Source organism: Pogona vitticeps, chromosome 3 (genome assembly GCF_051106095.1).
Source record: "Pogona vitticeps strain Pit_001003342236 chromosome 3, PviZW2.1, whole genome shotgun sequence".
Lineage (NCBI taxonomy): Eukaryota > Metazoa > Chordata > Lepidosauria > Squamata > Agamidae > Pogona > Pogona vitticeps.
In genome coordinates this window covers 181581188-181609130 of record NC_135785.1, presented here as the reverse complement: position 1 = coordinate 181609130, position 27943 = coordinate 181581188, and the positions used below count along the sequence as shown (strand labels likewise).

The 27943-nt window shown below is 40.5% G+C and overlaps 1 protein-coding gene across 8 annotated transcripts in view; it reads right to left on the bottom strand.

Annotated features, from left to right (window-relative positions):
* Window positions 1-1409: 1409 nt before the first annotated feature.
* SHROOM2 (shroom family member 2) overlaps window positions 1410-27943 on the bottom strand; it is a 134502-nt gene continuing 107968 nt past the window's right edge. For 7 of the 8 annotated variants that reach the window (XM_020786727.3, XM_072994382.2, XM_020786728.3 and 4 more), the window contains 5 exons: window positions 18699-19463; window positions 12258-12809; window positions 7596-7767; window positions 5273-5545; window positions 1410-4235 (listed from right to left, as the gene is read on the bottom strand). In XM_020786727.3, the coding sequence (XP_020642386.3) occupies window positions 3969-4235; window positions 5273-5545; window positions 7596-7767; window positions 12258-12809; window positions 18699-19463 (2029 nt within the window). In that variant the 3' untranslated portion in view covers window positions 1410-3968. Of the gene's footprint in view, window positions 4236-5272; window positions 5546-7595; window positions 7768-12257; window positions 12810-18698; window positions 19464-23488; window positions 23549-27943 lie in introns of all 8 variants that reach the window. The other variant, XM_078390368.1, reaches the window with a different exon arrangement.

Below are 27943 nucleotides of genomic sequence, written 5' to 3'. Positions count from 1 at the left end.
TAGATTTATTATATTTATTTAATTGTCCGAACACTCATTTGTCAGCTGGTGTAGCTTAGTGGGTTGAACTCGAGAGGCTTGGAGTTCAAATGCCCACTGTGCCTCCCCGGGAAAGGGGCCAGTTAAGATCATCCAGATTGTGTTTGTGGTGTAATTATGTGCCCTGCCACTAGTGCAGCTTTGGACAGGTGGTTCTTAGGGCACCATCCAAAGGAAGGGATTGGTAAAGCAACCCTGAACCTAAAAACCTTAGGAAGATCACAGGAAGTAAGAATTTATTGAAGGCATTTAATTTAATTATGGTTAATTACACTTACATGCTCAATTCATGATAAAGAAGTAGTCATTCTAACGTCTATCATACTCCCTGTTGGCAAAAAGAAAGAACTGTACAAATCTTCCCTTTCATTTGTTGTCTTTTTTGGGTCAGTTTCTAGATTTTAAATTCTTCCGATAAGGACTTTCCTTTAATTCTTTGGAAGCCGTTGTGTACAGGGAGAGATATAATCCCCCTTCTCATCAGCAGTGCCTCTCTGTTTGGAGTTAGCCTGAGAAATAGTGTCCATTCACACCAGTGGAGACTTTGAAATAGCTTGTTCTCAGTGGGAATAGGGGGAAATGGGAGGATGGAAAAATCTCCGTACTGTAGTAGGAACACACCGTTTTGGGCATGTTGGCAGTTATTTGCTATTTCACTATTTCATTTCACTTACCTTTATACTGAATCCTCTCCAAATACAGTCCTCCTCCCTAACTCCTGCAAAAGAGACTTTCACCTTTGGTTCTTCTCATTTCCTCAAACCTGACACACTACACCCTAAAATTAGATAACACGACCATGATCCTTCCTTATCATGATCTACAGGTGTTTAATCTGTTTGTCAGAATACCATGAAAATAGAAATTACTCAATCAACAAGTGGATAATAGATTATCTCTATCTCGCAGGCACATACATACACAAAAGAGCAGGAAGAAATGGCAACAATTAGCATCAAACAAAGTATGAACACCCCTGGAGAACCATTGAGTTTTGTAGATGCACAAGCTCTTAAAAGAAAATTCCATTACACACCCTCAAAACAGCCCAGTGACATGTGAATATGCTCAGAAGAGCAGAATGTTTAATGACTGACCAGGGTGGGTGGGTAGGGCTGGGAGTGGAGACTGGGCAGGAATAAATAAGATGAAATGGAGGAGCTGGAACCTTGAACAAAATCTTCCTCTACTGGAGTGCAAAAACTAACACATAACTTTGGGTAAGGATGACATAAATATATTTGAACTGGGGGAATACTACAGGAACCAAAATGGAGCCCATCAACAAAGGAATATAGACATAGTATGATCATTCTCAACACAGATTGTACATATATAATCGGTTGTAATCAACAAATCACTCAATACACTGAAACACAATATTCAGTTTATTTCCCTTGGTCAAGCCAATTGATTCATCAGTAGGTAAATATGCAACAAATAAGAAATCTCGGAGGAGGGGTTGTTTTGTTTTTGTTTTACTACGTTCGAAAGGGATAGTAGAAAAAAAAATTAGAGATATTTTTTCACTATACAAAAAGTCTGAAAATTGCAATGACCCATAAGGTGAAAAAAATCCTCCACCTGAAGATGCCAAATGCCATTAGCACCAGATTCTCTGTCTAACAAAGCAACAATAGAGTTATTTATAGAATTATATACAGCAATAGGGAAAATCCCTTTACTGGCTCCTTTTAGAAAGTTTGCCAACAAAGCAAATTAAAAAAACAATAACAGTGGGTCAGGCAAGTTGAAGGCGGAGATTAAATACCACATTGTGAAAAGGATAATATAATTTACACATCAGTTTCCATATTGCTATCTTCAGAAGAATTATATGATGGAATTCAAAGTACTGCATACTTATTGAAGTTATATTCAAAGTTCACATACACAATCAGAACTGCTACAACAATATTTTTTTAAATAAAAAAGGAGACAGGTAAAAAATGACATCTGACTGAAGTGAAAAATAGTGTAGTTTAACTTGGCTATATATTTACAGAACAGGAAAAGGATCCTAAGATAAAATTGAACTATTATTCTAATATTGGTTGGAATGATGAGAATTTGCCAGAGGTCTAGTAGAAATGCTTGGGCTGGTGTGACTAGGACTTTTAAAAGAATACAGGCCCATGAAGGAGTGTGTATGAACATGAATAATTAAGAACCTTCCACTTAAGAGTTAAGGCTCGAATTTTTACCTGGCAGTAAGTCCCATTGAACTGAGTAGGGCTTGCTCCTGAGTAGACTGCACAGGACTGCACTATAGGTTTACTTGCAAAGGAATACTTGATTACACAGAAACAAGGGGCTGGATTCAATGATCCATAGGGTCCCTTCCAGCTCTGCACTTCTGATATTGATGGTGGTGGTGTTTAGACCAAGAACTTTAACACCTAAACATCTTTCCTTCTGTGCTATATTTCCCCAAATGATGAGAACAATGGAAGGAAAATCCTTTGTTTAAAGCAAAAGCAAAGCGTGCTGCTTATATTTGCCCTATAGTGCTTGTTTACATTCAGATTAAGTTGTAAGTATCCAGAAAAAAAGGTCTCTCTTTTTGATATCATCTAAACCAGACTTGTATCTCAAAGAGGGTACTATGGCAGATTGGTTTAAGACTGAAGTGCTGAGTAAATAATGGCATAACAGTTATTCTCATTACAACTTAAAACAGATTTCACAGACAAAATAAGGTTTCCTTTCATCTGTCAGAAATGCATGGAAGGAAATATGACAGATCAGCTCACTAGCATTTGTTATGACATCTTTCTAAACATCAAATATGGTTTAAGGGTGTTTTTTTTAACAGACAGTAATTTTTTTTATTTTAAGACAGCAGTATTAATATTTCACTGCTTCTAGCAGGCAGCTGTAAAATTTAACTCTTTTGCTATTACATGGTCACTTGTCTGTGTGAAAAGACACTCACTCTGCCATTCTTTAAATCTAAGAGTCGTGTAGCTATGAATAAAACTGAAGTACATAAGGAAAACAAGAATACTAGGCTTCTTGCAGAGGTAAGAAAAAGCTGGAGTTGTCAGCACCAAGGAAAGGATGCATGTAATATAAAAAAACAGGTAGCTTTGTAAAAAAAATCCTATTAATCTGGTATATGAAACCCTGAAATCCTGGAAACTAGGCACAAAGGAATCCTGGTTGTGACCTGCAGATATTAAAGTCAGGTCTTTTGTTACTTCATTCATGCAAGGCAGAGGAGCTGAATGAAACTGTTGCCTCTTGCCCCCAAATTTCTCCAGTCTGGTACCCTCAGATGCAAGGAAGGCACTGGACTAGGGAAGACTACACCGACACATTAAAATCATATTCCCACATAAACACACAATTTCCTAGTGTGTTTGGAAGTAGTTTTATTATAGATTGATAAAAGGGTTTACTTATCCAAACAGTTATGACATAATTTTTGAAAAGGCAGATGTTATGCGACATTTCTTTTAAAAAATGGATCTAGATGCGGAAATCTGAATATGCCCCTATAGCATATAGCTTACCAGCCTAAACAAAAGTCTCTTAAAAAGGCCAAACATCTTCAGTGTTACTTTTCGAGGGATCCATTGCAACCCATAGGTATGGATCTGAAGAGAACAGAAATCGGACCTGTATCATGTCTTTAAAACAACCACTCCTGCACTCATTCATATAAAACTGCAATTGACTTAGTTAACATATTGAGCTACTGCATGGAACTGAACATCTGCAGAGGCTTCTAAAGGTTGTGTGATAAAGGAAACCCAAAGCAGTTTCAAAGTGTTTGTAAAAATGCAAATAAACGCACTTAGAAACATATCCCAACATTATTGCTATTGTGACCTTAATTCTTTTGAGGAGCTGTTCTCAATGGCCAGAGAAATTGCATATGCATAATGGCTGCCCAAGACCTCCCAGGCTTCCACATGAGGCAAGTGTCATTTGGGCCTTTCAGGTTGAAGGCTCTCAGTCAGACACTTGAGTTGCTCCTCCCCAAGCTTGATCTTGTCCTCCAGCTCCCGCTGCTCTATAATGAGGGCTGACTTCATTTTGACAAAGTGTTCATAATCAGCAAGGCTTTCATCACTCAGGTAGTTGGCCAAGATGTCAAAGACAATGCGTTCCCTTCTGTCGAGGTTTTCCTTCAGTTCCTTTGCATCTTCATGCTGTTGTGTGAGCAACTTCTGCTTGTCTGCCAGGATACGCTTGAAGGGAAGACAACAACATAATTCAAATTATAATTTGCTCCTACTCAATCTGACCCCTCTATTTTGATAAAATCTGTTCATGGGGGTGTACTGTTAGAGCAGTACAACAATGGAACCAATTACCTCAGGAGGTGGTGAACGTTCCAATGCTGGAGGCATTCGAGAGAAAATTGGACAACTATCTGTTGGATCTGCTTTGATTTGGATTCCTGCATTGAGTAGGGGTTGGCTTCAATGGCCTTACAGGCTTCTTCCAACTCCATTATTCTATGATTTTATGATTCTACCCAATTTTATGCAAGTAGATTTCCATTAATACATTTTCCTTCCTCTCTTCCTGTCTCTCTCCCTGAAATCTGCTCTGAACAGTCTCCTATGTCTCTGGAGGAGAACATGGCATTTATAGTGAGCAAGGGGATACTTATTTTAGCTAGCAGATGCTGTTCTGCTGGAGGACGGACAAAACTAGGTGCCACATGCAGAGAGCTGAACTGTTTATAAATGCAGAAGGGGTTTTCTTCTAAGACTTCAGATGCAAGTATTTGTAGGGCTATAGGGATAACATAATTATCAAAAGGAACATATCAAATATTTCGATCCTGTAAAGTTCAACCTGCATGTGCTTAACACTTCCACAGAATTAAATTGAGCTTCAAAGTGTTTAATTTTGGTTGGCTTAGGCCTAAAATTGAAGGTGCAGAGGGAGCCCTCCCTAATCCCAATTTAGAGATATCAGGCTTTTTCTGTCAATGCTGATTTCCTAAAAAGTCTACCATATGTGCATATTCAATTCTGTAAATATCATATCTTTCAAGACAACCAGAGTAAGAGGACCCCAGTACTAATGGGTTTAAAAGGTCAGTTAATTAAAATTACTTTCATTAGAGGGAAGAGCAGAAACAGGAAGAAAAGAATGCAAGAAATAGTCTAACAGTTGTTTGTATCATCGAGAAAATCTGCTTGTAAAACAAAGCCAGATATCGGATACTGCCTCTTCCACAAACAGAATGGGGGCACAAAGTGTTGCACCCTACCCGCTCTTCAGGAGAAGCATTTTCATCCAGATTATTCAAAGCATTTTCTACACGAGCAAGTCGGCCAGAGAGGGACAGTAAGAGGTTGACCACTTTGTCTAGGTCTCCAATAAACATCCGGAATTTGTCAAACTCATTGGGCTTGCAGACATCTTTCACAGTGGCCTCCACATCCTCTCCAAGCAGATTGTTAGCTTGGATGTCTTCCAGCAGTGTCTCTCGAGCTTCTCGCAGGACCTGAAGTTTTCGACTTATGCTATCTATAAGTTCTTGCTAAGAAGGGAAAAAACAGGAACACATGTTCAGTTGACACAAACATAAAGTGACTCAGCTGTCCGAGACAGAAAACAATCAAATGGAAGCAGTATCTGGGACATAAGATATTCTCCTTGGTGTTATAAGGAACAGTGGCTTTTATTTTTTTAGTATGATCTATGTTACGTGGGCAAGATCCAGTCCCTAGTTCCAAGTAGAATAGAGTGAGTAAATGGGATTTGCTAAATCAACCTTAATGTAAAATGTATTAATTCAGTGGGTTTGCTTCAGCTGGACGCGATGTTGCCCACATTTTGAACTGGGTCCAAATTCAAGCATGTGCAACCTGGCTAGTACAAGCAGACTTTCCCACACCACCGTCTCCACAACAGCCCCTCTAGCCCCCCCTGAAAATGCTACATTGGATGGCCTGTAGATTTCCCCAGTGAGTGCTTTCACGGGAGGGGGACCCTGGAAGCCTGACAGCGGCACCTTCAGCAAGGGAGTGCTCTTCCATCTCCAAAAGACAACTGCTGGATCCAACTCATTAATTATAACGACAAGCTACAGAAGATTACATGCATCACTCCATTTCAATAAAAAACATTAAAACAGAATAAATGCCCTGAATATCATTTTGGTAAGGAGTGACTAGGTGTAACACGAATGACTGTTTGTTACATAGTTACCCATTAAACTGGGGGAGTCATTCTGACTGTACTGTTTTTGTTGTTCTTGCCTGTTGTCAAGTCAGAACCAACTTACAGCGACCCTAAGAGGGTTTTCAAGGCAAGTGAGATATTTAAAGGACGGGTTTTACCAGTTTGACTCCCCAGTCAGTTTCTATGGCTGAGTTCAGAGTCAAACCTTGTTCTCCAGAATCCTAGTCCGCTGCTCTCATATCCATTACACCAGTGGTCCCCCAACTTTGGGCCTACAGATGTTCTTAGACTTCAACTCCCAGAAATCTTGGACAGCAGAGGTGGTGGTGAAAGCCTCTGGGAGTTGTAGTTCAAGAACATCTGGAGGCCCAAGGTTGGGGACCCACTGCATTACACCACACTGGGGAGCTGTACTGTATTTATACTCTCCTATTCTACTCAGGTTCATTTCCATTGAAAGTTATTGCAGAGTCCAAAAGATGAAAGTGATGAGCAGTTCTACTGATGTATATTCTACTGAATGATTAATCTGAAGGTCTGATTTTCAAAAAGCTAAATGCAGATATGAATTGGATTAACTAGGTCAAAATGCAATCTTGTTTCTTAAGGACGCAACTTGCTGCGACGGCCATGCTGTTCTAGTATGTGGCATCCATTAATACAGAAATGTTTTGTACTTCTGTAATCTGTATGCATTTAATTACAGCAGGCTGGCAAAAATCTAACAGCTTCCTTAGACTTAAGATGGAAAGGAGAGATAGAGTTGGGTGTCATGCACATGCTGGTGACACTGAACTCAAAAACTCTAGGCAGTCTCTTCTAGCAGATAAATAGCATGGGGACAACACAAACTAGAAATGGGCATGAACCGCTGATTCAGAGGTTTGTGCTGGCTCATTTTTCAGACAAATGAGTGTTCAGTGGTTCCTGGTCCTGCCTCTTCCAGTGGGTGCCCAGCCAGAGGCAGCACCCAGAGGAGGCAGGGCAGGGAAGCCAGGGAGCTGCCTCTGAGTGGGCACCTGCCAGAGGAGGTGGGGCTGAGAAGTGTCAAACACCTGTTTGGCAAAAAAATGAACTGACACGAACCACCAAACTAGCAGTTCATGGCCATCTCTAAACAAAACTCTGAGAAACACCGCAGGTCAGGGCACTGAACACCTCCTTCTGAGCTCTCTCCTCCAGGATCTACTGCAAAACAGTGCCTTCCTTATCCTGGAGAGTCAGCCTTGGCAGGTACCAAATCCAAATGTCTTGAAAGCCACTAAGAGGTTCAGCAGAAGCAAGAGGGACACATCCCCCCTTTCTAATTCCTGACATACAGTAGGTCATCCACCAAGGTGACCAAATCGCTCTCTGTCCCATAACAAACTCATCACTTATGGCTCTGAAGAGCCGGTAACCTTTACCTTCTTCTCAGACAGATCATGGTCTAGCTCATCCTCGGAATCCTCCTCTTTTTGTTGCTCTTGCTGCATGTCCTTCATTTTAATCAGAAGTTCTGCCTTGGGTGCAGATGTGCTATAGTAAGTAGAACTGGTTGTCAAGGGAATAGCTAGAGGCAAAGGCTGGTCCTCTTTCCTAAGGAAAAGTCAAAAGACAACACTCACTTTTAATTCACTTCTGGGACATTCCAGACATTGAAAGAGAGATTGCAATTTTTCTGAAGTACAACAGGATGCCCATATCTGCTGGGGACTGGTTCCAAGCCCCCGCCCCCGCAGATGCTGAAATCTGGATAATAATGAACACGAGAGAGAGAGAGAGAGAGAGAGAGAGAGAGAGAAAATAGTAAAAGGGGGCAAAACCCAGAAAAAATATTTCCAAATAGATTATACACATACAGAACTGGCCCCACTAGAGAGTGCCATACATCATATTATGTATTCTTCATTAACAAATATTGAAGTATTCATAGGATGGCCTTTGTTGCCCTCTAGTGGCTGGTTCTGGTAATACATGTGAAAATATTTTTTTCTGGATTTTTTTGCTTTTAATGTCTAATGCTTTCAGACTGTGGAAACCTGAATCAGTGCATACTGATCCCAGGGATAAGGAGCTCCTACTGTACTGTTAGCAGATACATAATAGGGCTAAGGGAAAAGGTTTGCAACCATGAAGATGCTGTAGATCCAATGTCTTGCATGAAATAACAATATGAATTTTGCACTCTAAATAGTGACAGAGATTGGTGATTAAAAGAATCTGCTGAAATTATCGCCTGACAGTGCTGGTTTCCATCTGGCATACTAAATGATATTTTCTGAAAGTATTTAGATTTCCATGCTCTAATCTTAATTATATGGACAATGGTAAAAAGACAATATTTAAATCTCCTGGAGGCTTTCATTAGCCTTGCCTTTATAATCCTATAAACACACCTTTTAGTACAAAACATAGCTGCTTATGTTTCATTATCTGTAGTCTAATGCTGAAAAGATCCTATCACTAAATACAACCTTCTCTTAACTTCTGGAAAAGCTACTGCACAAGCATTTAAATGGATAGAGAAAACATATAATTAAGAACACAAATATTGGCAGCTATTTGACACTAAGCAGAATTGCAGCCTTGGCTAATTTACAGCCTGATAATATATATGTTTGCAGGGCAATAAGTTCCACCGAAGCTCTGTTCATGTACTTCAAACTGAGTATCATCCAAACATGCAGAAGGGAATGGACATAAGACACTCATAGCTTGCCTGTCCTTGCTTTTGTTTCAGTCTAATCATGGAGGCAACAAAAGCAGACAGCATCTGCTATCCATTGAGATCTTCAAAGCAATGTATTTTTTCTAGAGTTCTAAACTGCATGGAGATTTTCCTTAGAATGTTGAGGCTCTCCTCTATAAGCAATCATCTAACATACGTAGCAGATGCTGAAAACTGGAACCAGGATGCAGTGGGGAGACAGTGGAGCTAAATATTTATTCGTAATTGGCTCTTCTCATTTCCCAAATAAATAATAATGCTTAATATAAAAACAGCAAAGTCAGCAAATTGATTCTGGAACATTTCTACAGTCTTGAGCAACTAGAAAAGAACCACAGAAAACTGCAAGTCTCCTAATTTCGAAATGGTTATCAAGAGTATTATTAGATTTCTGAGCATGGTTCCCTGACATCTTTGCTATGTGTTCCCTTTATAGCTGTAATTCCTAGCATGACAGTGGCAATACCCAATGTACCACACTTCAGCTGTATTTCTCTAATGAATACTCAGGATGAAACATTAACTGCCATTCTTGCTAACAGATTTCCAAAGGTCATTTCATATACCCAGACCTGGTAGGATTATAAAAGGTAGGCAGGATAATCTCAAACTGGTTGTTTGATGCTTTGAATAGTGAGAGATCTGCTCTTCTTTCACTCAATGCTGAAAAAAAATATATAAACATTTATCTTTGCTGAGCTTGCAAGTCTTAGTTCTCTTGAATTTCTGAAGCTGACGGTTGTATTTATTTCAAAGATCCTGTGTGCTAACTAATAGTATTTTTTTTCCTGCACCATTTTCCTTCCACGAGATACCAAACAGAGCTACCCTCTTTCTCCTCTCATATCTGATGTGTTCGAAACTGATGCCAGGTGCTATTAAGACAAAGTAGGCTTTGTGAATAACATAGCTTCATGATTTTTTAAAAAAAAACTAGGGCTATTCTTTATGCAGATGATCCTTTATTGTTTCTCTCTGAACCCAAGTTTTCCATTCCAGTATTAATAAAGGTGACTGATGTTTTCGTAGACTCGCTCAGTTATTCAACGAACTGAGCAAAATGGAGGCTGATGCCAACAGTAGACAGTATAGCCCAGGGTGCTTTAGTGGTCCCCAGATGGCATTACTGAGCTTGGAATATTGCCTCCTAGGAATGTATTGCAGATGACCCCTCGGACATCCTTGGATTTGGACAGCTGGGCCTTCTTAAACATATACCTTTAGGGTAAAGTAAATACACTGAAAATTAATATTAATACTTCAGATTGTTTATGTTCTTCTTACAACTCTTCTCCCTATACCTTGCAGGTATATCCATAAGCTGAATGTTCTGTTTTGACAATCCCTATATCCATGGGGCCACGAAGAGTCCGACACGACTAAACAACAACAATAGGTTTCTACATTGGCCTGAAATTCTCTGAAGGGAATGAAACTTACATTTAATAAAAGGAAAATGGTTTTCCTGATCTCAGTTTCCTGATTACTAGGCCTAGTTGCTAACCTGTACCAATTATTGGAATGGTTGGGATTGATTCTGCCTGGAGCCCCTCTCTAAATGGATGGCATTAGGATCCACCTATGTTTAAATCAATTCTGTTCCCAAATTATTTTTGTTGTTAGAGAGCTGTAGCTCATAATTCTATCAAAGTTTCAGTTTGTCCCATTTTCACATGATAAATTAAAGCTTTTTTGGTGATCTAGCCCTAAAAAATTGGGAAAATGCATTTTCTATATATGGTTTCGATTGATAGAGTGATTCTTACTTTGAGAAAATGGTTACAATGATGGTTTTTTGCCACTGTTTTTAAACTTGGGGTATGTATGATTTGTCATCTTTGGAAAACGGCTAACATTTGCTGTTATCTAAATACGGTCCTGCATTGCTAAGTGCCTTAGAGCAGCCATCAACTTTTTTTGCCATGGCCATAAACACAATATGAAAAAATATAGACCAAATCTGGATTGTATAACCAGACTGTGGCCAACCTTCAAATGTCCCGGGGGGACCCAGGGGGCCGCATGGCCTCCATTGAGAATGGCTGTCAACTTTCCTCAGACTGAAGAAGCTGCTTGGATGAGTAGCGAAACATTTCAACCTAAGAAGAAAGAAGTCCAGTTGCCATGATTGAACTCCCAGATAGCCACACCTGGATGACTGAGAATCTTCACAGACAGATAGACAGCTGTAGAGTTTTCCTCACTGTATACAAGAAACGAAACCTATAATATTTCTTTAGAATTATCTGTTGTTGGTTAATACACAAAATATGCAATGGCTCAGGGAAAAATAGAACAAGAAATCCGTTCACCGTTTTGCCAAAACAATGAAAGATGGCTTTAGCTTCCATACTTGCTATATTCATGGATCTTTAGCTGCAACTTATTCAATTAAAAACCACACCACACCAGTTTTCGAGTATAGAAAAGAATCTATGATTGGACATACCAGAGTATATCCTCATCTGATGCATCTCTTAAAGATATACTCTAGTATCTCCAGTCATAGATACTTTTGGGCAGGGGAGTAATTAAATTAATTGTATTAATTCTGTGATGAATTGTTCTCTGAATTTTGTCAATATTTTTGTGTTCTTAAATTATCTGCTCATTTCCTGGAAATTAATTTCTGGCTAATGAAAATTTATTCTATGTGTTCTTATTGGAGCTAAAAGACTTATAAGATATAGATACACACACACCTCTTGCTATTTAATGGATTGAGGACTCTGAAATTCTACGAACATATGAACACACAGTATCAGATAATGACTTTGTATTGATATATTTTTCAACATTTACCACCCCCTTTTCAACATCTGACACTTATATATGACCGCTTTCATTTTTCTATTGCCCTCTCCATCTGTATATATGTATCTTTTGCTGTCTCGTGTTTCTAACATAAAATGCAATAATTATATATATATTTATATCTGTGTGTGCGTGTGCATCTGTTTGTCTCTCTCTTTATACATAGATACATATATCTATATATCTAACTGTAGCTGTATTTGTATCTATATCTATGACCACTATTGCCATATAATATGCATATAACAAGTTCCGTACTCAAAAGGGTAGTACCTGTAGCCTAACATACCTGGGAGGCACCAACTTGTATGTACCAACTTGGAGAAGATGATATTTAATGAACCTACAAACATACACCTTGGTATGTACTTGTATTAAAGTTGTCCCTCCTTGTTAAAAAAGAAAAGAGCTGTAAAACAGATTTTGAATGATATGCTAGCAGAGACTAACCCAGCTACCTCTTCTAAAATGAATTTTAGCTAAGCATGAAACAAAGCAAAAGGAAATATTATCAGTTTATGATTTAAAAACCATAGCGACTCACTTGTCCTCCGAAGCTTTCGGTGAAGGAACTTTTAAAAGAAGTTTCCTGCGCTGCTGAGCTTCTTCCAGGAGATGGTCATCTTTAGGGAAAATTCCCACCATCAAGTCCATTGTAGTTTTTATCTTCACACTTGGGTCCAAGATATCAGCTAGTGATTTGTCCTTATCCACAATCTCTCTCGCTAACTCTTCGGATTTCCAGTCTTCCGCTGTCTTTTCTTTGGCTCTCATATAGCTGACTGTATGGCCAGAAACATCACTAACCTTTACGGTGGTCTCAGGTGCTTCCGCAGGTTGCAGATAAGGTGGCCTGGTTTTGCTCTCAGGCTCCAACTCCACACCTTGCCTTGTGTAAGCACAAAAACGTGAGTAGGACTGCTCAGAAGTGCTAAGTGTCTTAATCTGGTCTTTCTCCAAGCCACTTGGTAGAGCAGGGGGCTCTACTGTGCTCACAAGACTTTGCCTGCTTTCCTTTTCTGCATGGCTCTCAGAATGTACAATCTTGATTGGAACCATTTTTACTGTTGTGTTGTTATCCATCACTTTTTCAATTCTTGAGAAAAGAGAACAATGCAAACTACTAAGAATGGCACATCCTACTTACATGTAAAAGCTCTGTGAATTAACAAAATTGTGTTTTATGTAAATTTAAAAACCCATACAGATGAATATAGGTAGCACATCACATAACAAATCAGAGCTTTTGCCTCTTCTCTTTCAAACATTTATTTCTGTGCAGCTCTACCCCTAAGTATGAGGTGCAAGATGCACAAAGCACTATACTGGCTATGAAGCTTCAAAGATAACACAGACTCCTACAAGAAAACCATACGATTGAACTCAGCAACCCATATCTATTTACTTGGAAGTAATTCCCACTTTGTTCGGTGGAACTCTCTTCCCAATTATTGTGCGGAAGACTATATGGTCTTATGGGATTTGTGCTGTTTATAAGCATTTCAGTGCTTCAGACAAGTTAAGCCAAGTATGTAAGCATAGATGATGACACCACTGATAAAATGTAGCAGCTATTTCTAAATGGATTTGCAGCTTGTAAATGGCATTACAGAAAACCATACTCCACTTGGTATGTATGTAATGTTGCTAGCTACATTGGTGAAAACCACATGATGCACCATGCTGTTAGTGCAAAATTTCAATGCAGAAACAGGTGAGATGTTTAATTGACCATTAAGCATATAAAACAAATTAAAAAAACTGTGAGCTTTTGATGATAGATCATCTCCTTCAAGGCTGTGCATCAAATTCTTGTGGGTAGTTCCAAACGTATATTCTGTTATTAATGTCCGAAATTCACAAGGCTGACGATGCTGAGGACAGGCTCTTCCCTTTGATGGTGATAGTGCAGTAGGCAAGTAGGTTTCAAGCTGCCCCTTAACTAGCAGTTTGGAATTTATGGTCCATCTCTTAAAATGGAGGTCAGGCAATCTGCTCCCCTCCCTTTTCTGTCTTTTTGAAATTCAAAGAATTTCTTTTTGGCTAGGGGAGGAAAGAATTCCCAGGAGCATGGCCTGCCTCTAAGAAAGCTGGAATTAGAAATTTAGTTAAACCACGAGGAACAGTTAACTGAAGCCAAACTGAAGCCAAATAAATAGTTTTACCGGGTAGATACTTTCTTTACAATGCAGTACTGCTTGTTTGGTGTTAAGAATCCATGATGTTCAAGAATTCAAATTGGTTTTCAGTTGATGAACCACATAATCCAAACTGTTAGCTTAGGGGGAAGCTTGAAGCCAACTTGCATACTGCACCATCTCTATCTAAGAAGTGAATCTGGCCTCAACATAATCAAGCCATGTGAACAGCATGTAAGTGGAACTACCCACAAGAACCTGATGCACAGTCTTGAAGAAGATGATTTATCATCGAAAGCTTGCTTTGTTAAAAAAAATCTTTATGGTAAATTAAAGGTAAATTAAATGGTAAATTAAAGGTATCCCTTGTTTCTGCATCTGTATTGTTCCCATGACCGTGTGTCCTTTTCCTGATTTTTCCTGCAAAATTTCAGAATCACAAAACTTATGTACACATTTATTTTATTTAAGATTTCTCTTCCACCTTTCTCATCATGTTGAGTATGAGTATGTTAATTGGATCCAGCTGTGATCTCTTATTACAGTTTCTCCTAAATGGACAATGGTCCCCTTTCCTTGATACTGATGTAAAAAAAAAAAGAGAGAAGATAATGGCTGAAATCCTACTGAGCAGCTATGCGTATGCAACACTGATGATATCATTATTAACAGGAATTTGCTGATAATTAAAGATGATTTCAGGATGCACACAACTAATACAAAAAGCAACAAAGTTGTGATCATTCCCAAAATAAGCCTCTGAATAGCAGTGATTTGTCACTGCTGTTGATGCCATCACTACTGCGCACACAGAGCTGCACCACAGGATTCCTGCCATTAAATATCCAACAGTAAGTTTACTTTACATGTCCAATTTAGAATCCAAAGGAATTAATACAGATAGCTTGCTAGCATACACGTTTCAATGAACATATGACACATGGTCAGGATTCACATGTGCCTTTGACAATGCTGTACAACCTCTGTGAATTTCTGAAAATTGAGAGCTACTGTATACAACTGAATGCTGACCCACATTTAAATGTAATAACAAGAATTCACAAGTGCAGGTCTAGAAAAGTGGTGAGGTAGAAGGCCAAACCTAGTGTCAGCCAGACAGATACCCCTAATAAAAGAATGCAGACTGAGAGTGCAATCAAAGTGGAATCAAAGAATATTGAAGTGGCAAATGTGCTAGTTCACTGAAAACTCCGCTGACTCATGCTGACAGAATGGAAGGGCTGGCACTGCCTTGAGTTCTGTTCCCCTCTCCAAGTAGTATCGGGTTTTTAAGCCATCATTTTGAGGCTTTTCAGATATTCAAAATTTCTCAAACATTCAAATTGTTCAATACCATACATGGAGAGTGTATACAAGCTATGTATGTGTGTAACTGAACAGTCTGACTATCTGAGAAGTAGATCCCCAACGTATGACTAGAGATGGGGGCTTTGTGCTTCACGTGAAGTGCTGCTGCCCAGGTGCTCCTAATTCCTCTTCTCCCTCCTCCCAGCCACTTGGTCCACTTACCAGGCTCCCTAGGCAGCTGGGGTCCTTCTGCATCGGCGACGCATCAATCAACTCTATAGCCTGACTGGCCCATCCCTGCCTCCCCAGGCAGCTGACCACTCTGGTGGGGAGATGGGAGGGAAAGTCTCCCCATGCAGCCAAAGAGTAGTTGGCTACCTGGGGATGGGGGGGGGGGCTGGTTGCGCTCCAACGTTGATTGGTGCGTCACTGATGGAGCCAGGTAAGTGGCTCGGGAGACTGGAAGGAGGAGAGAAATTGGACAGAGGTGCTTCATGCTTTGTATGAAGCACAAAGTCTCCTTCTCTACTTATGACAGCTCAGCTTACAACTCCCTTGCTCCATGCCTGCCAGCCTGCAAAACTCACTTTTATTACCTCCACGACCAGCACACTAACATCAGAAATGTGAGAAAAGAGGAAACAGAGAAGGTTGGAGGTAATGGAGTGGAAGAGAATGAACAAGCAAGTGGGTAGGATTGAGGGTGGAAAGGAGAATAGAGACAGGAGAATGGAAGAAGCAAGACAGCAGAAGAGGGATGGGAGATGTGATGATGGCAGAGGTGGATAGAAACAGTAAGCAAGAAAATGGAGGACAGAGGTGGAGGACAGAAGGATGGAACTGAGGCTTGAGAAACATCCAGGAACCAAATCTTTATTTTAACACTGGCCCAATGGTAAAATAGGGTTTCACTTGCAATGCTTTAAAATTCTCACTTGGAACCTATTAAGCTGTAAGTGTAGGGTCTGATGTATCCCACTAGGCAGCTAGGACATCCTGCACAAAAAACAGCAAAATCAGGGGCACTGCCCAGAATCCTATTGCTGATGTTACATAAGGGAAACTGTGCAAATCCTGGTGGCAAAATGCTGCTTGTTAATGAAGTGCTAGTTGCATTCATGGGCATGTGCCTGACTGTGTGACTGAGCCCAGAACAGAATGTGATCAAGCTGTCATTTATGTGAAACAGTCTCCCCCAAACTGCTCTCCAAATGCTTTAGCTTACAAGTCTCATCACCTGTGATTTCTAGCTATGCTGTCTGCCTCTAGTAGTAGCTGAAGTCTAAATACCTGGAGGGCATTAGGTCGTGGAAAGTGATTTAAAACATCACTGATAAAAGGAGAACAGTTGATGCCTGTGAAATAAACACAGACATACAACCTTGTTGATCAGAAAATCCAAAGTCTAGACTTCCTACATAGATGACATTCTTTCCCCATGTCTCGCACACCCACTCACTGATTTCTTTTAAAAGGCTCTTTTCTTATTGCTATATACCCTGAAGGCAGATAGAGTCAAGCTCTAGTATCTGAAGGCAGATAGAGTCAGCTTTAATACTCTGGATGTGGAAAGACATATAGCGCTTCAATCCTATCTTGTTTAACCGCAACTGTAGATGTACTTTCTTCCAATCTAACTAAAGAGAGGAATACAGAAAACCAAAAAGTATTTAAGATTGTTTAAACAGTATATGAAGATAGGAGGGTATAAGCCCAAGACTAATGAAGATTAAGAATGTCTACACATGAATTATTATTTGTGTGTGTGTGTGTGAGAGAGAGAGAGAGAGAGAGACAGAGAATGAGTGCGTGTGTGAGAGAGAGAGAGAGAAAGAAAGAAAAAACACATTGCAATGCCAGATAGTTTCTATATGCTTAACAGCAGGGTTGTACAACTCACTGTCCACCAGCTGCAAACAGTCCTCTGCATAGGTTGTGTAGCGTCATATATTTTTTTCTTTGACTGACCACAGGTTCTAGTACTACAAACTGATGGAGGAGAGATCTCTATCTATTGGTTGTTGTGGGTTTTCCATCTTTGATGCCAGCCACAGAGACTGGTGAAACGTTAGGAAGAAAAACCTTAAGAACACAGCCAAACAACCCGGAAAACCCACAACAACCATTGGAGCCTGGCTGTGAAAGCCTTCGAGAATACATCTCTATCTATTCTCAATAAGAATAACTGTACTTTTGAGTTGGTGACGACCCTTTCCAGGGTTTCTTGGGTATAGAGTACTCTAGACCAGTGTTTCTCAACCTTTTCAAGTTGTGACCCCCTTTTATAATGGCCAAGTAACCTGCAACCCCTTGCTGAATTTCTGCAACCCCACCCCAGTGGTCTTCTCATGAGTTGTTTTTACTGAACTCAGCAGGACTGATTTCTTAGTAAAACTGCACAGGATTGGGCTACTAATTGGCAAGGCTATGAGGCCACACTTGCTCAGGCGTCATTAATCCTCCTCCAGCTTCCACAGGATTTGTTTCTGAGGAAATTACTGTAGTTAGAGAGGGCTTGGAATTCTGCTGCACGTGGAAAAGAGAGGAGGGGACGTGTGTGTCTTTGACTACATATTGTTGCACAATTCAAGATTCTCAGTCTTCCCTCTTTCTTCACTAACAAAGAGTGAGAAAGAAAGAAACACATGCACACAAGCCACAACAGATTCACATGCACATATTACTTCTCTTTACACTCCTGATTTAAAGCAATCCCAGGCTGAGGCAGGTGTTAGGAAACCAGAAGCAAGCAGGATTGGGGGCTTGGAGGGGTGGAGAGAGAGCGCAGTTTGCTCCAAAGACACAACGGGGATGGAAATTGCCTAGTGGACACTGAATAGCACTGCAACATTCCCGTAGCCAACGCCAAAGCTGGACAGCAGGCCAGGGAGTGTAGTGACAGCTTCCACCTTCCGGGGGGGGGGGGGGAGAGATAAAAAACAGGAGAGGGGAAGGTTATGGCAGCAGGTTGTACACTGATGCCTTTGTCTCGTGGCTGGGACACTGAGTTCACTGAGCTGTAATTCTAAGTAGACATGTATGGGAACCAGTCTAAAATAACTGTGTCTAAAAATAACAGCAGTGACTCCCCAGAAAACACTCCACGGCCCCCTTGGAGGTCCTGACCCCCAGGTTAGGAACCAGAGCTCTAGTGTGTCTAAAACTGAATCCATAAAACTGTGGTTAGTGTTGCAAATGAGTGGTCCAAAAATATTATATAAACTTTCATCTAGTATTTTTGTTTTATTTACTTCATTTATCTGCTTTTATTACATCATTTTTGCTATTTTGGAATTTCATCTTATATTCTGACTGGTATAATCTGCTGCTAGTGATTGTGTGCTGTGTGACCACCAGAACAGTGACATATACATTTTTATGTTAGATAACTAAATCATGTCACATCATTTTTACTAATTTTGGAAGTTTATTACCCCATGTGAAGGCTATCAACAGAATTTAACTGAAATAATCTTGAAATGCTTTAACTGAAGCACTGAGAGAAACTGTTTCTTAAAAAAACCAAAACAAACCCTTACCTTGTGGGGCTGTCGTCCTGAACAGCCACAGGAGGCTTGTCAGTTAGCTTCTGTGGAGCAAACTGTGGGGAAGGGGATCTTGATCTCTCCATCCCAGGCTTCAGCTGGCAGCGATATGCTGAAGACCGTGCAGGTTGAGATTTGAGGTGTGTCTTTTCTTCTAAGTGCTGAGAAGCATTTTCTGCCGTCGCTGATTGTGGAAGATCTGGCAGTTTGGTGCTTGTTAATCTTCCAGAAATCTGTACAGGAGTCGGAGAAGATGAGGAGCTAACTGCAGCTGCGTTGGTGGCAGGAGGAGAGAGTGACTGAACAGTCCTTTTGGGTACTGTTAATAAAGACTCTGAGGAAGCAGCAAGTGAGGCCGAAGAATTTTCCTGTCGCCTGTAGTTACTCTCTCGTTTGGGAGGAGGAGGAAGCCTTTGAGGCACAAGGCCATGCTTCCTATTTAGCAGCTCTGGATCTCCTTGCTGGCTTTCTTCTCCTTTGCCTTGTGTTGGATAGAAGTGGTTCTCATCTGATACATGTAGCTCAGAAATTGCAAGCGGCAACACACTGTAATCGTTGTTTTTTTCATTTACATCTTCCTGCAAATACATGTAGTCACTGGGAAATGTCCCAGATCTTCCTCGGCTCCCTGGAGATGCAACTGTGGTTTGCCCTGCAGCTGCAGGCCTAGCAGAGGCCTTCCATTTGTTTCCTAAACCGTAACCTTGGTAAGCTGTGGGATCTCCAGGATGTCCTTCTGGATATTGTATATCACCTGGCCTAGAGAAAGATGGGGAAGAATTACCAGTGTTACTACCTGTATGTCCGTAATATCCAGAATCCTTGAGAATTCAAAACCATGCATTTTGGGGTGATGTTTAATGGCCCAATAAAGGAATTACCCCAACCTTGATTCTTTTCAGTGTATAATATGCACCCTGCTGCCCCAAGAAACATATATTCAATTACCTATAGGTAAAGGTTCCCTTTGACAATTTGTCCAGTCGTGTTCAACTCTAGGGGGCGGTGCTCATCTCCGTTTCCAACCCACAGAGCTAGCATTTGTCCGAAAACAATCTTTCGTGGTCACGTGGCCAGCGCAACTAGACATGGAACGTCATGGTGTACCCATTTATATACTTGCATTTGCATGCTTTTGAACTGCTAGGTTAGCGGGGAGCTGGGATTAGCGACGGGAGCTCACTCCGTCGCGTGGATTCGATCTTACGACTGCTGGTTTTCTGACACTGCAGCACAGAGGCTTCTGCGGCTTAACCCGCAGCGCCACCACGCCCCTTCAATCACCTATAAACAGCACCAAATTAAAAAACACACCAACCTTCCCCAACCTTGCCTCAAGATCTGCTGGCCTATAATTTCCATCCTCACCTTCCAGCATGTCAACTGTCCTGGGATGAATGGTCTTGTAATAAGGGAGAAAAAGTACTTACAAAGCAGCTGCAAGAAATCTGTCCTGTGTTTTTAATAAAATGGGATGATTCAAACTATAGTGTCAGGGTTGATTAAGGTTATGCACTGCTATGCAATGTGACATAACTTTGAGTTAACCTCAAGCTTCTAACAAAAATAGAATTATTGGATCTTCTGCATGTGAATTAAAAGAGTTGGAAAACAATGGACTTGGTATCAAATTATAAAAGGATAATTCTAACAAGTATTGCCATTTCTATGCTACATTTCCATTCAAACTACAAGACTACATTAGGTTTTCTAAAAGGGATTCAGATGGTAAGGTTGGATTACCATGTTGACACATACAACTACACTGTAATACCAATACAAAACCCAGATTTGATGGTGCTAAAGGTTCTAGACAGTGAAGAAAATGCATACATTTTTTCCTAAGATGGAAATTTAATGTGGCAATATTTGGGATTAAAGCCAAATTGACCCAAACTGAATGTCAGTGTCCTTAGGTATAATTCAGAAATTCTTAGGGCACACTCCTAGGACATATATGGAGGTTTGTGGAAACAGTGCTTGGGCCACTTGTGTATAAAGGACATCCCAACTGCACATCCCATTCCTTCTCAATCTTTGGATGATAGGACTACTAATTCTTTATTTAAAATTATATTTAGACCATTTCTTCCATAGTATCTCCTGGAAATCTGTAGGAAGTAGATTCCACAGGCTTCCTTTGCTGTGCACTTGAATGGAACACCATACTGCACACATGCATTTCTGTAAGATACCTTGTTTTCTGTAATTCATTCTGGTATTAATCAAGGGCCTACAAACAGCATTGAAATGACAGCCGTGGCCTCTGGTAATCTCATTCTGCCACTGCACTATCTGCTAGTACACTGGCAGTGTTCTCTAAGTGTTCATCAGCCATTTCCTAGAGATTTGAAAGCATGGACTCGTAAGGGCTAGAGTTTGCTGAAAATACAAATGAAAGCTGAATTTTTCAGGAAATTGAGTTCCGAATATGATAGTCTCACATCATGCTCACACAACACAGCTTCAACCAATAACAGGGCTGTCATCTAATGAGACAAGGTGAATACCCTTAGTTGAGCAGGAGCTATTGGGGGGCAACCTCTTCCAAGGGAGGCTCTCCACTGCCAGTTCACTGGAGCAACTAGGCAACAAAGCTCTCCCACTTTGGCAAGTGATGCAACTGAAAAGCAGCCAAGTACAGTAGCTGCACATTCAGTGTCTCACTCTGAGCAAGACAAAAGATCCACCTGGCAGCTTTCAACCCAATGTTTTGCTAATAATATCCTTAGGGAGTTCAAAAAGGGGCTGGTGTGGTTCTTGAGACAGCAGGCCAGCCCCAAAGGTCTGGAGAGGAGTCTTACCTCATAGCCTGGCACTGTGGGTAAAAGGTTCTCAGAGGGAAATGGGTTGGATGACAATGGCGATTAAAGGGCAGGGACAGCGATGGAGGGCAGTGGAACATGTCCTCCTGCCTCAGCTGACCATCAGACCAGCAATAGAAAAAAATGCCCTTCTCTGTGGGGTTTCGAGAACAAAGCTAGTCAGGAACCTCCTAACCATTCTTCCTAAATACATTATGTTCTTACATACTCTTTTAAAATCCTGCTTTATAAAAGAAAGAGGCATGAGGTGCATGGCATTTATAGGGTTATACTTTAGTGCAAATATTATATAAATAAAAAGCCACATGAAGAATTAAACATTTAAGGGAAGGACAAGGTGAAAACAATTAATTAATCGCATTAATAGTATTAATACTTAGTAGTATTTCACGAAGTCGGGCAGTCTAGAAGCTCAATAAACAAACAACAAAATCTCTCAAAACCAAGGACAAACAGAAATTTAAAAAGGAATGAACTGAACAGTGTTATGAGAAAAAATCATGATTGCTTTACAATTTTTAAACCAAAGCGATTTGGTGATTTAGGTTTGAAGAGAATTTAGTTTCTGAAAAAGTACTTCCTAAAGTATTTTAATTAAGAGAACTTGAGGGCTCTTTACTCTCCCCTTTCTTTTAAACCGAAGAGAAGGAAAGCTGAAGCAAAGTGGAGCAAGTGTGAATGTGTGAAAGCTGTGCATTTTAGCTTTTCAAGTTGATATTTAATAATCTAAACAAAGCTGCTATAAGTTCAAAGAGACTTTTTGTGAGAAAGGGAGGAGACAGGCAAACACTGTAAAAATGCGAAGTACCTCTGAGACCCAGAAAGTAGGGATGCTTGCTCTCTAATTAAGCTGGGGGGGGAAGGGGTGAAACAGAAATTCAGGAGTCTTAGCAATTCTTCTTGTTCCAGGTTCATCACCACAGCATGACCAATAGTCAGACATTTCAAAATTCAGTACCAAAAAATAACTTCAAAAGGTGATAGTAGTATATATTTTAGTTTCTGAACATCTTCAAACGTTCCAGGGCATACCAATTGTCAGAATTTCTGCTGCATTTTTGACTATATGGTTATGCAAGGGTAATGAAAACAGGAAATTCAAGGGACACTTCCACACTAAAAAAGAAAGATATTTAGCATCTTGGCATGCAACTATGAGAAAGACCTGCTAAGAGGTCAGAAGGACAATATGTGCAATTCACAAGGCATGCTCGACAAGACATTCCATCTACTTCCAACTCAATCTTTTAAATAGCCATTTGTTTCTACCACAGTTGTTGATAAAGGAGAAAAATTCATATAGTATTCTTATAATCAGCAGTGCAGTGGATCCAGGGCTTGTGGAGTCAGAGCATAACTCTTTTTGATTAGCAGGGACCATTACAGAATCTGCTCCCTCATTTTCAGGCTTCTCTATGAGCTTAGCTGCAAGCTTCACAGTAGCTGTGCCAGGGACAATGAATGTTCCTAGCCACAACAGATTGTTGAATGCTGTTTCTGCTGCTTGAGATTGCTTGTTCTTGAATAGAAAATCAAGACCCATCAGTTATACAATAAACCTGTTCCTGGTAGAGATGAAAATAGCAGAATGTCAGCTTTGTTGGTGCAGAACTTGTTTGGATGCAGAACATTCTGGGATCAACAAAACTACCTGGAGAGACATGTAGATTCATTTTGGGAGTATAGATACAGGCACCTGTCATGGTGACACCTGCACCTCAGATGTGGCACTACACACCTGGTTATAATTCAGATGATCTCGGAGATCAGTAAGACACAATTCAGGAGAAATTTCAAACACCTTTGGCAAAAACAGCAGACTGATGCTTATTATATTTAACACAAAAGGAAAAAAGGAAAACGTGAGCCCATACAGTGCAGAGCGTACATACATTACGGGTGGCAATTTCTCATGCAATACATGCTGGTCATATTACCCCTGAAGAGACTGGAGCTTACTGTTCAGGAAGGAGAAAGGAAAGCAAGCTTCAAGCACTAGAAGAACTCAGGAGAGAAAACCTGTAAAGTGTCATAGCAGTGTTAACTTCCAAAAAGTCCATCCTAGGGACTCTTATTGTAACTTCAGGATGTGGCAGAACAAACCCAGCTGAGAAATGTACTGCCACCCATCAGAAAGATAAACACTCACAGAAATTATCCCCTTCTCTAAACATTATATAATAAATAGGACATGTAATATTTTCAGCTTGTTTTTATGATCATGTTATCATTTTAGCAACCATTTAAGTGGCACTCATAACCAAACTACAATAATATAATATGTACCATTAAGTCAAAGATACCTCGTTGCAACAGCGAGACAGAAGGATGGGACACATTGTATTTACAGTGGGGTCTCGACTTACGAACGACCCTACTTGCGAACAATTCAACTTGTGAACCCACCCTATAGGGGAAATAAGGACTCGACATACGAACTTCCCTCGAGTTATGGACAGGAAAAAAAGTGCCCCCTCCCTCCCCTTAGAGGCTTCTGGAGGGGGGAAAAGGGTCAGAAACTTAAAAATAAATAAAAGAAAGTCACTTACCAAGCCTTGGTAGCCCCCAAACAGCAGGAAAAAGAGCAGGAAACAGCTAAAAGCCCACATCAGAAGGGAGCCTGGCAGCCATTTTGTGCTCCCCCCCCCCGCTCCTGCACCCTCCTCTCCCCGCCTATCAGCTGATGGGCTGGCTCTGAAGAGGCTTGGGGAGGCTTGCTCAGCACCTAAAAAGCCTGCCTGTGTGTCTTTGTGCTGAAAAAATCAGCACAACATGCTTTAAAACATGATTTAAAATTGGCTTCGTTGAAAAAAAAGATTTCTAAAGTGCTTTGCAAACTGTTCCCTGCCTCCCTCCTCGTTTCCTGAACCTAAGGGAAAAAAGAAAAAAATATCCCCCTCTAGTGGCAGAAGGCGGAGTAGCAGCTTCCCATTAGTTTCTATGAATGGAAAAGAGCAGATACAGATTAAATGGTTTTCAATGCATTCCTATGGGAAATGCAGATTCGACCTACGAACTTTTCGACCTAAGAACCACCTTCCAATACGGATTAAGTTCGTAAGTCGAGACCCCACTGTATAGCTTTGTAAACAATTTTTTTCTGGAATCAAAGACCTAGAAATATACACAATTGTTGCTATGACTGAATTCCTATTCCTTTCTGTTGTTTCCATTTATTTATTTATTTGATTTCCTATTAGTGCCAAGGAACTACTCTGGGTTTACAATAAAAGCAACACAGAACAGAAATAAAACTACTAAAACCCATTAACAAATAACCACCACACCACATTTCTAATATATGTCATTTTCCCCACTGCTGTTGAACATTATTTGTTGTACGTAATTCTGTGATGCTTTTAAGGAATCTTTTAAACACTGTACAGTTCTGCTCCATGGAGTAAACATGCACACAACTTCTGTGTGCATTTTTCTTCTCCTTCCTACATGGGAAATCTCTTTACAATCCATCCAGTTTGATACGAGCATAGTTTGAAGGGATATACTGGTCAGGAATTCTGAGGCTGTAGTCCGAAAAAGTAATCTTTCTCACATTGTGTTAACAACAACAAGAAGAACATCAGCTAGAGAAGGTGTCAAACAATGATAAACTCAAGATATTGTGGGATTTCCGGATCTAAAATGAGAGACATCTTGAACATAACACACCAGACATAGCAGTAATGGAACAAAGACATTGCAACTCAAGGCGATGCCAGGGCTGAAAATAAAGAACTGGGAAAACTAACAAAATACAAAGATCTGGCAATTGAAACATCTCGCTTGTGGATGAAACACACTTTAGTGGTCCCTGTAGCCACTGGAACTTTGAGAACAATATCAAGAAATTTCACACAGAATTAGAAGCAGTTGTAGATCTCAGAAATCACACCATCAGAGCTACAAAAAATCGGCAATCTTAGAAACAGCATAAATACTGTGCTAATACTTAACAGATACTTTAAAACTTGTATCTGTTTCAGAGGCACTATGGGATCAACCAAGAGACTTTGTAAAGCAAAGCTGGAAGCTGATATATAACTGGGCCCAGAAAAAGACAGGAAAGTAGGGGGGAAATTAGTCTATAGTGAACCAGTGCTCACCGGAATCCCCTTGAAGATATTCTGATGACCAGACAACAATGAAATCTCTGATCCATAGGGGAAGGATGAATGCTTAGCTGTGTGGGTTTTTTTTTCTTGTTTGTTTGTTTTGTTAATTTTCTGTTAAATTGTTAATGTTTTTAAGTTTCTATGTTTAGATATGAATAAAATGGTTTTAAAAAAACACAAAACGTTTCTCTGTTACATTAAACCCGACAATGTTTTTATAATTTTTATTGGCTGTGCCTGGTATTTTTTAGCAACAAAAACTGCATGCTGTCAAGTCAGTTCAAACTTACAGTGATCCCTTCCAGGTTTTAAAAGGTATGGAGTACTCAGAAGTCATTTACAAGGCTCTTCTAAGACTCAAAGATAAGAAAACCACTTGGAAAAGCCTCTAGTCTGTAAAGGATGTTACTGGTGAGAGAGAAACATGGATTCATAGGTCTTTGTTTCAGCACTGAACCCCCTCCGCCATTTAAAGAACCTCAGGTAAGAAGACAGAGGTAGACAATTTGCATCTCAAGGACTACATGTCCCCATTTTGATCTTTCTGCCTCAAGTCCCACTAACCACTGGCATGTGGTCACTGCCGATTATCCTTAGCCCTTCATGGTGGTGGTGGAGGAAGAACAATCACCATTACAGGTTTGTGCAAATGTAAGTCTGTGTGATTCCTTTTATTGCAGCACTAAAAATTAAACACACTGGGGATTGCCAATGTGGTGTAGTGGATACAGTGACAGACTAGGACTTTGGAAGGCAGAATTCAAATCCCTACCTAAACATGGAAATTCACTGGGGGAGTGGAACTGGCAAAACCACTCTTTAAATATTTTACATACCTTGTAAGTCCTGTTAGGGCCGCTATAAATTGATTCTGACTTGACAGCACAGAAGACACAAAAATAAACCAAACTGCAAAATTTCATGGAGAAAATCCCAAATCTTCAGGCCTAGCATGATCTATTCATGGATAAATAAGTACAGAAAAACTGTACAGGATTGAAAGTGCCAGAGTGTGTAGTGGCAACTTGGCTGCTATTTCTTGTCCAGAATAGTTATGGTTCTGGGCCAGAGAATTGGAATTGATAGATTTACTATAGGGCTGCTTCACAGTTCTTATGCCTCTTATAGATTGTTTATCCACACCTCTATATGGTCTCTTCAAGGAAACCTGAAAAGTACATTTACAGTATATCACAGGAGTACACCCCCTCACATTTCACAAATATCTTAGTGTATCTTTTTATGTGACAATACTGAAGAAATGACACTTGGCTATAATGTAAAGCAGTGAGTATACAGCTTGTATAACAGTATAAATGTGCTGTCCCCTCAAAATAACGCAACACACAGCCATTAATGTCTAAACAGCTGGCAACATGAGTACACCCTTAAGTGACAATGTCCAAATTGGGCCCAAGTAAGCGTTTTCCCTCCCTGGTCTCATGAGACCCGTTAGTGTCACAAGTCTCAGGGGGAAGCAGGTGTTATCGCTCTCACTCTCTCAGATTGGTCACTGGAAGTTCCACATGGCACCTCATGGTAATGAACTATCAGAGGATCTTAAAAAACAAATTGTTTCTCTACACAAAGATAGCCTAGGCCAGGGATGGCGAGCCTATGGCACACGTGCCACAGCTGGTATGCGGAGACCTTTCTGCGGGTATGCAAGCCATAAGTTTTTTGTTTTTTCCGCCCAGTTTGGGCACTCGGTCCCAAAAAGGTGTGCCGTCACTGGCCTAGGCTATAAGAAGATTGTCAAAACCCTGAAACTGAGCTGCAGCATGGTGGCAAAGAAAATACAGCAGTTTAACAGTAGAGGTTTCACTCAGAACAGGCCTTGCCATGGTCGACCAAAGAAGTTGAGTGGCCGTGCTCAGCGTCATATCCAGAGGTTGGCTTTGGGAAATAGACATATGAGTGCTGCTAGCATTGCTGCAGAGGTTGAAGAGGTGGGGTCAGCCTTTCAATGCTCAGGCCATACGCCACACACTGCACCAAATTGGTCTCCAGGGCTGTCATCCCAGAAGGAAGCCTCTTCTAAAGATGATGCAGAAGTAAGCCCACATATGGTTTGGTGCAGACAAGCAGACTAAGGACATGAATTTCTGGAACCATGTCCTGTGGTCCAACGAAACCAAGATAAACTCATTTGGTTCAGATGGTGTCAAGCGTGTGTGGCAGCAACCAGGTGAGGAGTATAAAGACAAGTGTGTCGTGTCTACAATCAAGCATGGTGGTGGGAGTGTCATGGTCATGGACTGCATAAATGCTGCCGCATTGGGGAGCTACAGTTTATTGAGGG